The sequence below is a fragment of the Asterias rubens genome, chromosome 1 (genome assembly GCF_902459465.1).
Source record: "Asterias rubens chromosome 1, eAstRub1.3, whole genome shotgun sequence".
In the NCBI taxonomy this organism is placed as follows: Eukaryota; Metazoa; Echinodermata; class Asteroidea; order Forcipulatida; family Asteriidae; genus Asterias; species Asterias rubens.
This window is the reverse complement of record NC_047062.1, coordinates 2,556,468-2,568,197: the sequence shown is the minus strand read 5'-3', so window position 1 is coordinate 2,568,197 and position 11,730 is coordinate 2,556,468. Positions and strand designations below refer to the sequence as shown.

The following is an 11,730-nucleotide window of genomic DNA, read 5'->3' as shown; positions in this document are numbered from 1 at the left end:
AGTGAGAATACTGGTCTTTGAAAATTACCAAAAGTATAATACCCTGCCTTTAAAGCCATTGGACCCTTTCGGTACAGGGAAAAAAAAAAGTTCACAGATTTACAAATAACTTACAGGGTTTACAGAAGCTAGTGGTGAAATACTTCTCTTGAAATATTATTCCATGAAATGCTTTACTTTTTGAGAAAACAGTAAAACAATATCAATTCTCGTTAACGAGAATTACGGATTTTTTTTAAATACATGTCATGACACGTCGAAACGCGCGGATACAAGGGTGGGTTTTCCCGTTATTTTCTCCCGACTCCGATGACCGATTAAGCCCAAATTTTCACAGGTTTGTTATTTGATATAGAAGTTGTGATACACGAAGTGTGGGCCTTGGACAATACTGTTTACCGAAAGGGTCCAATGGCTTTAACTGTGTGCTTTACCAGTGCAAACTGAATTTGTATACTCCCTTCGAAGAATCGAACGTACTATTTCATCATTGCATTCCACAGATACCAACCCACCACAATGTTCCCATGGTGGAATCTACGACATGTCTAGATTTGATACAGCAAAGGGTGGTATCAATAAAGAATCCTCAGAAAGAAGATTGTCACCTCATCATTTCTACCATCAACAAGCTGCACTGACGGCAATCCAAGCTACCGTAGACTTCTTTTACCATCCTGGTTCGTATCCATAATCCTGTAGAAATATGAATAAAACAAGAGTGGCTTCTTATAAATTATAGCGCGCTTTTTATCCGTCATTCAGTGACGCTCGAGGCGCTTTATAGGGTATGGGTACTTTTTGTAGGACACAAAACACAATGTCCACATATTTACATTAAACTTACACAGTTTGAAGATAATGATTGTATAGAAAGCTTCCCTGAAAAGATTACGCGCTGAAGTGCTGTAATTTTTGAGAAATGAGTAAAACAATGTCATGGAAATAATTTCCGTCTCGATGATCATGAGACGAACATTATTTTAGCGTGTAAAAACGTATGTTCATGACATTGTTTTACTCCTTTCTCAAAAACTACAGCACATCCGCAACTAATATTTTAAGGGAAGCTTTCTAATAGTATTACCTTCAAACGGTGTAAGTTTAATGTAAATCTGGGGCATTGCGTTTTGTGTCCTACAAAAAGTACCCATACCCTTTCCTGCAAAGTATGTGGGACTATGTTTGAACTATGAGACCTGGGGTCGATTTCACAAAGAGTTCGGACTAGTCCTAACTTAGGACTAGTCCTAGGAGATATACAAATTGCATGGGTGGTCCTAAGTTAGGACGAGTAACTGGTCCTAACTCGAGATAAGACTAGTCCTAACTCTTTGTGAAATCCACCCTAGCACCATTAACCGATCAGACTAGGACCGTTTATCAAAGGGTTTGCTTTAACATTGTACTACTAGCTCGGAGATGGTTTCTTTTGAGAACTTGGCTTGCTATATATTCGTGCCTACTTTAGTTTAACAATTCCATACACAAGTTATGACTAGGTTCCAAAAAGTCAAACCATCTCCATTCAGGTGTTACATCACATAACTTATTTTTTTATATTTTTTTATATTCTTTTTTATTTTACAAAATTCAAAACTGGTGTTGATGTGTGATTAATTTGGTCGATTTCTCCTTCTCAGATACCGGTCTGTATAACTTAATCGGGGAGCAGACATTTCGTAAGCTTCTTAATCTGGATGTTGGGACTTCATTGGCGTTTGTTATTGACACGACTGGTAGTATGAGTGAAGAAATAGAAGCTGTGAAAGAAGCAGCTATTGATATAACCAACACCAACAGAGAAACTTGCTTTGCGGTCTCTAATTATGTCGTCGTACCGTTCAATGATCCAGGTTAGTTAATCAGTCTATAAAATCAACATCATTTTTTTATCAATGGGAGCTATCTGCATGAATAGAGAGCTGTGTTAGATTTGATTATTCAAATTTCTAGTTTCGAAAAAGAGTTTTGTTTCAAAAGTTTCCAAAATAATGGAAAACTCTTCCAAATCACATCAAGGATGCCCACACTATTAATATTAAAAACAAAACTGCTCAAATGTTGTCTTTTTCAACAAGTGTATTGTAATAAATTTCATGTAACTGTCTTGTAGCTGTCTTTTTATGATTTTTGCACTATACAAATTTCTTCTGATCGGTTGATTGATTGGTTGATTGATTGATTGATTGACTATGGTGTTCATGTATTAAAGCATTTGGTCCGGCATTTGTGACTACCGATCCGGAGGAATGCATCCAGTACATCAGTGGTCTAACTGCAGTTGACGGCGGTGATTGCCCAGAGTTGGCCAACAGCGGACTTGAACTTGGGATTCAAAACAGGTAAATTAGGTAATTGGTTACTGTAAACGTATGAGTTAGGATCAACACCATCGAGGGGTTGCAAATGCATCCTTTAAGCAACATGGGGAAGATTTTCATTCTTAAATACTCAAAACGTGACCTTTGTTCTACGCGCTGTTGGAATGGGTGGCAATGTGGCAGCAGACTTACCAGGTAAATATAATAGTAATATTCCCAGTAATGTGCTGCACGTTCAAAACTACGTAAACAATATTGACATCTACCTGGCAAGTCTGCTGCCACCTGTCGTTACAAAGTCTCCCAAATGAAGCGTATTTATGTTGCTTGTTGCACTTAAGTTTGGCTTTACCCTCATACGATTGTGTGTTAGCATTGGATCCTCAGTACTTTCACGAGCTTTGTTGAAATAATTCACAGGCATATTACTCGGGTGGGATTCAAACCCGCGGCCTTTGCAATTCATACATTGTCATACCAACTAGACTACCGAGGTTGCCCGGCAGCTAGAGGCAGTGTGAATCCTATGTTTTGGCAGCGGGTACCACAACGATATAAGAGATGTTAAATTTGCCTCGGGGATAAAGTATATTAATTTTGGTTTAAACCTGACACGGCTGTGACGTTTATTTAATTTATTATTTAGCAATTGTCTTGTTCTTTAAGTGTGGATGGGAGTATCGTGTACCTCTTCACTGATGCTGATGACAAGGATAAAGACAAACTCCCCAACGTTGAAGCTTTAATAGCGGAGAAAGGTCTCATTAGAGTGGATTTCGTACTGACAGAGGGTTGTACATCAAGACGTCGTAAAAGAGGTAATGTACAATTGAGTTACCATTATCCAACCATGATGTAATAGTTCTCACCGATTCTTCTCAGAACCGACACTATTAAAAAGAGATTTACACATGGTGTGCCGCAAACCTCACGTGTTTATATACTCCAACTATGAAGAGTATGAATCCTACGGACAGTTCGCGTTCAAGAAGATTTTCACTTTCAATTATTTATTTTTCTGATATTTTCAGCAAGCAGTACCCCGTACTTATCTTATTTCACAATCGCTAGAAAGTCTGGCGGAAACATCTACTTTACGGACGATGATGGTATACGAGATTTAACACGAGTAATTCAGGGTAATATTCGAGCATCACAGGTAAGTCGGCTACAATACACAAAATCATGTAAAAGATGAATGTTGGCGTGTTGCTATTTGACGTGAACTTATTGTCCGATCATTGGCAACACATCGGTGAAAACTTAAAAACTGCAGGTTTGTTTTTCTGTCAAGGTGTTAGAATCTAACATAATTATGGATATAAAAATATAATGAGTAGTGGATATGGTCTTACCTTTCGATTCAAACCGGACCTTCCTCAGATGCATAAACAATTGTACAAACAAATACATGTCCATTTATGTAAAAATATATATATATATTTTATATTATAACGAGTAGTGTAGATGGCCTTAGCTTTTTTAAAGTATATTATGTAAAAAAAAAAAAAAAAAAAAAAAATATGAAATCAACGTAGTACAATGTTATTGACCTTTGTTGGTGTTTATGTAGGTCACAATACTGAAGCTAAGTCTAAACAGCACCACCCCTGTGGAGATACCAGTTGATACTACAATACCTGAATTTCTAGTCTCTATTTTCGGTCCACTGGACGACGCAGTAGTGAACATTACAAACTCACAGGGTAAGTTATACCAATCCAGTTAATGGGTCCATACGGAAGTTTTTAATGCCATTAAATTTTTTACTCAAAACACATTTTTCCTTTGTTTATTGTACTTTAGGAATCGAAGGGTCCCCGAGTGACCTAAATGCAGAAATATTCACCAGCTCGGCCCAGCAGATAGTCTTTAGTTTCAACACCTCCTTGCAGCGATCAAAAGGAAACTGGAATCTCAAGCTACAGAATGTGAACCCTGCCTCCGAGTACAAAGTCACCGTCTCTGCAAGAAGCCTCCTTGGTTTCACCTTTGACCTTTTGGAAGTTGACCAATCAGGAACTGCGTATCCATTGGAGGGGTTACCAGTCGTTGGTAGGTACCGTTTACCAGTTCCAACTCCCGCTAATACGATTTCCTCTTGCGCAGTCTAAAGCGCACATGTACTTGGAGACAATTGGTGTTCTTTAAGCAATTCTGAGAAACTTGTATTCTTGGGACTAAGGTGACAGTTGCAAAAGGTACATCGTCACTTGTATTTCATTATTGGTAGCTCATTGTATTCGCTTGAGAAAAAAAAAATTGACATGACTCCAATGACTGTGTGAATTTTAGTGGTTTCTGAACAGAAGAACTTCAAGGATTCTGACAAGCGTTTCAGTTAAAGCCGTTTGTGTCTCGCTATCAAAATGCCAACCCGAATGTTAACTTCAGAAACACGTTCCATCAAATAATATCAATTCATTGTCTCTCGTTGCTTTTGTCTCAAGGAGCTCAGCTCTCACTTCAAATCCGGATCTCAGGCCAAGACCTGATCAGATCAATCGGTGAAGTTAGATTTCATGATACCACCGGTCGTGAGACACTCTTTACTGGGGTCGTTGAACCACTTGCAGGAAGGATTCAAGGATTGTATGTAGCTAATGTGACACTTCCAAACAAGGTATTCTTATTTAACAACTCTAGCTCTTGTTCAAGGATCTCTCAGCCTTCGAAGCGATTTTTGAGGCATACAAATAACGCTTTAGAGTTATTATTAGAAAACGTTCGTGCCCCACTGAAATATATTTTATTAAAAGAAAAAAAAGAAAAAAAAACGCATTCCCGGGAAAACTGAAAAAAAAAAACATGAAACATACAAAATCACCGTTGTTCTTTTTCCTCAACATTCAAAGGTACCTATTTTCATACTAGATTCTTTTTTATTTTAGGCATTTTTCGTTAGTCTTGTTGGCGTAGACAATAAAGGCGCTTCATTCCTTCGGACAGACCCAACAGAGGTACAAGTTATTGACTTCAAGTTGGAAAAAGTCATTGGAAATAATACAATAGGTGAGTATTAAACAAACATTTTTTTTTAAAGGTCTGAGTAGGTATTCTGTGCTCTTACCAAATGATGACTCGTTGAAAAAAAAGGGTTGTTATTGTTGAACTTGAAAGGGGTGAATTTCTTTCTTCTGTAGTGGGCCTTTTGAATTGTCATCCTCAAAAATTTACCTGATAGTTTTTTTTAAGGATTCCCCATTCTGAATTAGTTAAGAAAGACAACAAATCCCCATTGGAAAGCACTACAACAGTGGCAATTTTGATGCACAGAAACAAAGTTGCAATGGGGAAGTATACCGTATCTGAATGGCTGCTTTTCGTTTACACTAATTTGTTTGACAAGAACAAAAATCTGACATAAACACAATTCCTGTAGGCTATTAAAAATCCATTCCACTATTTCGTACAGATGAGGTTTATCAAGGAAGCGAAGGTAGGTTGACATTTAGAGTTACAAACAAAGGACCAGCAGACACCATGGACATCAGTGTTTCCATAGGGACCAATAGAGGAGCAGTGGAAATCAATGTACCAATAGAACGAGTATTGAACGCTACTGTTGAACCATTGACCATGGAGTTGGCATCTGGACAGACACAAGAGGGCGTGGTGATTGTTCGTGCTGATGACAATAGACCTTATCGCAAATACCAATGCGCAAGCGCAGACTGTTGAATCAGGTGCATTGTGGGATATATATGGATCAAATTTGGATACCAGCTAGACCACAATGCATCAATTTCAAGCTTTACGCGCGCGCCCCAGTATTTGCGAAAAGGTCTATGCAACGATTGGCATTACTGTGTAGGTAGATTTGTTTATTTTGTTGTTTCGTAAAGACAATGGACACCTTTGGTAATTGTCAAAGACCAGTCTTCTCAGTTGGTGTATCTCAACATATGCTCAAAATAACAGACCTGTAAACATTTGAACTCATTGGTCACCGAAGTTGCGAGATAATAGTGGAAGAAAAAACACCCGTCACACGAAGTTGTGGCTCTCAAGAAAGAAAAAAACATCCTTGTTGTACAAATTAGTGTGCTTTCAGATAGTAATAAAAGGCTTCTGGCCAGAAGTATTTTATTATTTTAGTGGGAAATTACTTCTTTCTCGAAAACTACGTTACTTCAGAGGGAGCCGTTTCTCACAATGTTTTATACTGTCAACAGCTCTCCATTGCTTGTTACCAAGTAAGTTTTTCATGCTAACAATTATTTTGAGTAATTACCAATAGTGTCCACTGCCTTTATTTGTTCCTGAGTGTAACAGTTTTTTAGTGTAAATTTCATATAGATTAGTGTCTGCATTCTTTATTTGCTTTTTCTTTGTTCCTTACTTTTGATTTAATTGCTATACTATATATTAATTTTGGTTTTTGTGTGGAGATTGAAATCATGGTAAAAATAATGTCAATGATAATGAAATTGCATAAAACGAGAATCATTGTAAGCTTTTCCTTTTATTACTTTGGTTTCACTCACCAGGAAAGTGACTTTAAGCGTTTCAGGTTCTTTATCACCTGCTGTTAATATTCTCTCTGCTGATGTGACGGTAGTTGAAACTCCCATAATTATTCCTGAAGTAAGTTTTTAATAAATACGTGTTTAAATTGCAATATCAATATTAAATAACAACTTTTTTAATAATTTGAAGAAGTTGTGTGCCGAAGTTTTATATTTTGGAAATGTAATTCCTCTAGGTAAAAGACATAAATACGAGTTTGTTTTGGGGAGTGATATTTCCTACAAAGTATACATCAACAGAAATTGAACATTTTACTCACCATCAGGTAATTGACTTGACTTCTCCAACCTGCACCGTGTTGGCCACTGGAGGGGGTTGCACAGCAGACCACATGACCAACGACTGTCGCCTCCATGAGTGGTGGGTTCGAATCCAAGCAACGGATGAGACGTCTTTGATAGAGGTTCGTCCTGATCCACAAGTTGGACTCAGTCAGTCCTTGAAATACGAGGAAAGCTCTCTCCGTGTTACAGCAATCTATAAGTAAGACGTTCAAATTGTTTAATTTATTTTGTGTATTAGGCTCTGCGTATGAAATAAGTTAAAATCCCATATCCCCGACTCCCAAGAGAACACGCTTGAGAAACATAACTAAAAGTTCGAGTGACCAGGGCAAGGTCGTTTACCTGCTGGATTTTTTACAACAGAAACTGGTCCGATGTCTTAACGGAATTCCCCATTGACTCGGCACTAAGACATTTTGCTTGTATTGTAACGCCTCAAATGGACTCTTGCGCGCTTAAAGCTATACATTTTCGGAACAGAAAAAAACAAATAAAAGTTCACAGATTTACAAATAACTTACAGGGTTTACATAAGGTAATGGTGAAAGACTTCTCTTGAAATATTATTCCATGAAATAATAATTTCATACGCAGAGTAATACACAAAATAAATTAAACAATTTAATGCTTTACTTTTTGAGAAAACATTAAAACAGTTATCAATTCTCGATATTGAGAATTAAGGATTTATTTTAAACACATTTAATGACACGGCGAAACAGCAAAAACAAGGGTGGGTTTTCCCGTTATTTTCTCCCAACTCCGATGACCGATTGAGCCTAAATTTTCACAGGTTTGTTATTTTGCATGTAAGTTGTGAAACACGAAGTGTGGGCCTTTGGGCAATACTGTTTACCAAAAGATGGTTTTAAGGGTGTAGTTGCTGTCATTCAAGTAGTACAATCACTCCATCTCTTGTTAACTTTACAACTACTGTCTCGCTGCCATGTAGAGCCCCGTGCTGTTGTCCCAAAGTGAACATCACAGTTCGAGATGAGAATGGGAACACTGCGTCATGCGGTGAAGACTTCTATACACCAGTGGCGGGAAAAATAAAGGAACCAATCTGTAACGGCCCGGTAAGTTGGAAGTTGGATTGATGCTCATGATGGGACACAGGGTGTTGTCTTACACAGTGCAATACTTGAGCTTTATGATAAAGGTGTCCAAAACATGTGGTGTAATATTGTGGCCTCACCCTTGAAAACTTTGGGGACATGTCCCCCCCCCCATTTATAATTGACGCCCAAACACAAGACAAACAACTAGTTTTGTAAAACAGAATACCACTTGTAAAGAACGTGCAGAGGTTTTACTCAACAACCGATATTCATAACATTTGGTGATGGACTAAACTTATTTTGTCTGTGTATTTAAGGTTGAGAACGCCCCCTCTGGTCTTGGCGTTGGGGGTATTGTGGGGATAGTAGCTGGCAGTCTGGTGTCGATTTTGATTCTTGTCATCATTGTCAAGTTCTTCATGACTCGGGAGAGAAAACAAGAAGGAAAATGATTCCCAAAAGAACCGAGCAGATCTACATGTAGTTGCAAAAGTTTCCAAAAATGATTACGTAATGTAAATGTTTTATTGGATTAGTTTATAGTACCATTCAATACGATAGAGTGGACACACCGCCAATTTTGTTCTAAACAAAAATGGATAAACCATTCTCCTGTTGAAAACAAATGTCATCTTTCGAAGGGAAACCTTCGACGAGTACGACGAGTAGCGTTGGAATAATTCGTTTTGGATTTGTTTTTAGTCTTTCGGGGAACGGGACAAAGAATGGTTTGTTTGGACTTTATTTCTATAAATTGGAACCCTATAGACGATGTGACCTATAGTTACATTCAAACCGCCCTCTGTTGAAAAAAAACACACTGTATACGTCAGTTTTCGCCGGGCAAAAAGACACGAATATGGTAAGATTGCATACACTTTAGCTGGCTGTCAAAACACAAAGGTTTTGCCCGGCGGTATGCGCGCGAATCATGTTATGGTTTTCGTGTGACGCCAGAGGTCACATCGTCTATAGTCACAGTTGTCTTTGAGGCTTTTCAAAGCGTGAAAGAGCATACAAAAGTATTTTAGAATGGGATGGGAAACACTGGACTAAACATAATTATTATTATTGGTTTATTAAAAATCAAACGTAGCAGCCAAAAGGCTGAATTGTGTTTAGGTTTACAATATAAAAATACATTAAAACATCAAAAATCCAGCAAAATACGAGATTAATATACCCATAACATATGTAGATATCAGAAAAAAACAATCAAATTTGTCTGACACTCTTTAAAAACAGACGATAAACGCCATTCACCAATAGTAAAGGCAAAAATGTAAGGTAAGGAACAATATATATATATTTCAATATTGGAGTGTCACACCTCGAATTACCATTATGGCAAACAGTCTTTAGCAATCTCCCGCGTCGCCATTTTAAATTATTTAAAGTGCGGCAAATTATTTTTACTAAAACGGCCATCCCGCACTTTTGCCAGGCAAAAATAATTGAGTTTGACCCGCTAAAGGTGCGACGTTTAAAGCAGACATAAATTGTTATATTTTTCCAGAGGCGTGTTACCCAGCGGCAGATTAGCTTCCAGGGTCCAATTTCATAGTGCTGCTTAACGGCCGATTTGGTACTTAGGCCTACTGCGCGATTTCATAGCGCTGCTAACCGTAAGCACGAGAAAAGGCGTGCTAACTAATAATAACATGTGAATTGCACTTACGGTTAAGCACATTTTCTGCTAAGGCTAGCAGGAAAGGCTGCATATACTGTTAAGCAGCGCTATGAAACTTGCCCTGCTTTTGAGGTTAGCATTTTAAGATTTTTACATTTGTATGGTAAACATTGGTAAAGTGGAACAACATTTTACTCAGGATTTGCAATGACAATATTGGCTTATATACACAGTTGATTTGTTATTGAACTTATTATAAGTGACGTTAATACAATTGTTTTCAAGAAGGTCTGCAACATAAGCAATTTGTTGTTATGTAGCTTTTGTTTAAATGTAAGATACTGTGTATTAATGGTTAATTAGTTTCAATCGTCCGACCCCGACCCCGGAATCGTTGTATTCTTTTGTCTGAACTGATATATTTTTTTATAAACATAACTAAATGTTAAAGACAGTAGACACTATTGGTAATTGTCAAAGACCAGTCTTCTCACTTGGTGTATCTCAACATAGGCATGAAATAACAAACCTGTGAAAATTTGAGCTCAATTGGTCGTCGAAGTTGCGAGATAATAATGAAAGAAAAAACACCCTTGTCACACGAAGTTGTGTGCGTTGAGATGGTTGATTTCGAGACCTCAGGTTCTAAACTTGAGGTCTCGAAATCAAATTCGTGGAAAATTACTTCTTTCTCGAAAACTACGTCACTTCAGAGGGAGCCGTTTCTCACAATGTTTTATACTATCAACCTCTCCCCATTACTCATTACCAGGAGAGGTTTTATGCTGATAATTGTTTTGAGTAATTACCAATAGTGTCCACTGCCTTTAAGCTTATCACTCTTAAAATTAATGGCAACGGGACTTACTTGATGGACGTACAGCAGCTGTTGATATTAAAAAGCATTTTGAGAATTATTTCACTTTGACAGAAATGTGGTGATGGAAATATAAAATGTTTTTGTTAATAACCCCGAACTATTTGAATCTAAGAAATGTAACTGTCAGAAAACATTTCTCAGATTGTGGATTCCGATTACGGAGTTCTCTTCTTGCGTGGACCTTTTGAATTGACATGTTCACAGGTCTGTTTTATTGCATACTGTCTTCATTTATTTGGAATAAAAACAATCAAACGGTTGCAAAGGATTACGTTGCCTTTAAGCACAAAGGAAAAATTTTTGTTTTGGATATTCATTGAAAGAGCTTTGTTCTACGCGATATTAAACAGTCGAACGCGGTTCACAGTGTTTCGCCTCGGAAATATTCGAATCAAGTTTTGCACAAGCAACACGAGTGTAATTTTATTGTTTAAAGGAACGTTATAGAATTTGTAAGAAAATAACTCGTCTATTATTATATGGATCACAGAATTACATAAAACTTACACGGTCTAATGGTGATAGTAGAAAACATCCATTGAAACATTTTCTGTCTGAAATGTCTTATTTGATGAGAATAAAATGAAACTAATTTCCCTTTTGGAGTTTATCGTTCAGTGAGCGTTTTCATTAATTGTTTTAAATCGATGTCATGCAAGCCACGGTCTTATCTACAAGATACGATATTATTGTCTTTAATTGGTTTAATCAATCCATCAGCGGATGGTACTTTGTCCTTTAAACAACGCTGTTAGAATGTGAAATTGACCCAATCATCACCCCATTACAGCTCCCTCTAGATCAACCGGCACCAATTAAAGATTCTCTTGGGAGTTCAACAGTTTCCATAAAGAAGGTAGCAACTGTTCTTCCAAGAAATTGAAACTGACCTTGACCTTCCAAAGCCTCGTGTTGGGTTAAAGGCAGTGGACACTACTGGTAATTGTCAAAGACTAGCCTTCACATTTATAATATGCATACAATACAAAAACCTGTGAAAATTTGAGCTCAATTGGTCATA

At 37.5% G+C, this 11,730-nt stretch overlaps 1 protein-coding gene across 1 annotated transcript; it reads left to right on the top strand.

Annotated features, from left to right (window-relative positions):
• Positions 1 to 521: 521 nt before the first annotated feature.
• On the top strand, positions 522 to 9,037 carry LOC117293228 (von Willebrand factor A domain-containing protein 7-like). Its single transcript, XM_033775452.1, has 15 exons — positions 522 to 680; positions 1,644 to 1,856; positions 2,216 to 2,345; positions 2,991 to 3,142; positions 3,356 to 3,483; positions 3,898 to 4,030; positions 4,131 to 4,379; positions 4,775 to 4,947; positions 5,216 to 5,336; positions 5,740 to 5,961; positions 6,113 to 6,134; positions 6,815 to 6,911; positions 7,120 to 7,337; positions 8,091 to 8,217; positions 8,517 to 9,037. The coding sequence occupies exons 1-15, from the start codon at positions 545 to 547 to the stop codon at positions 8,649 to 8,651; spliced, it is 2,256 nt and encodes a 751-aa protein (XP_033631343.1). The 5' UTR covers positions 522 to 544; the 3' UTR covers positions 8,652 to 9,037.
• Positions 9,038 to 11,730: the final 2,693 nt, after the last annotated feature.

Excerpts from the sequence above, each read along its gene's own strand:
- LOC117293228 (XM_033775452.1), top strand. The coding sequence starts at position 545 with ATGTCTAGATTTGATACAGCAAAGGGTGGTATCAATAAAGAATCCTCA. Across the intron at positions 4,031-4,130 it reads GAACATTACAAACTCACAGG|GAATCGAAGGGTCCCCGAGT; the intron begins GTAAGTTATACC and ends ATTGTACTTTAG. Across the intron at positions 5,337-5,739 it reads CATTGGAAATAATACAATAG|ATGAGGTTTATCAAGGAAGC; the intron begins GTGAGTATTAAA and ends TATTTCGTACAG.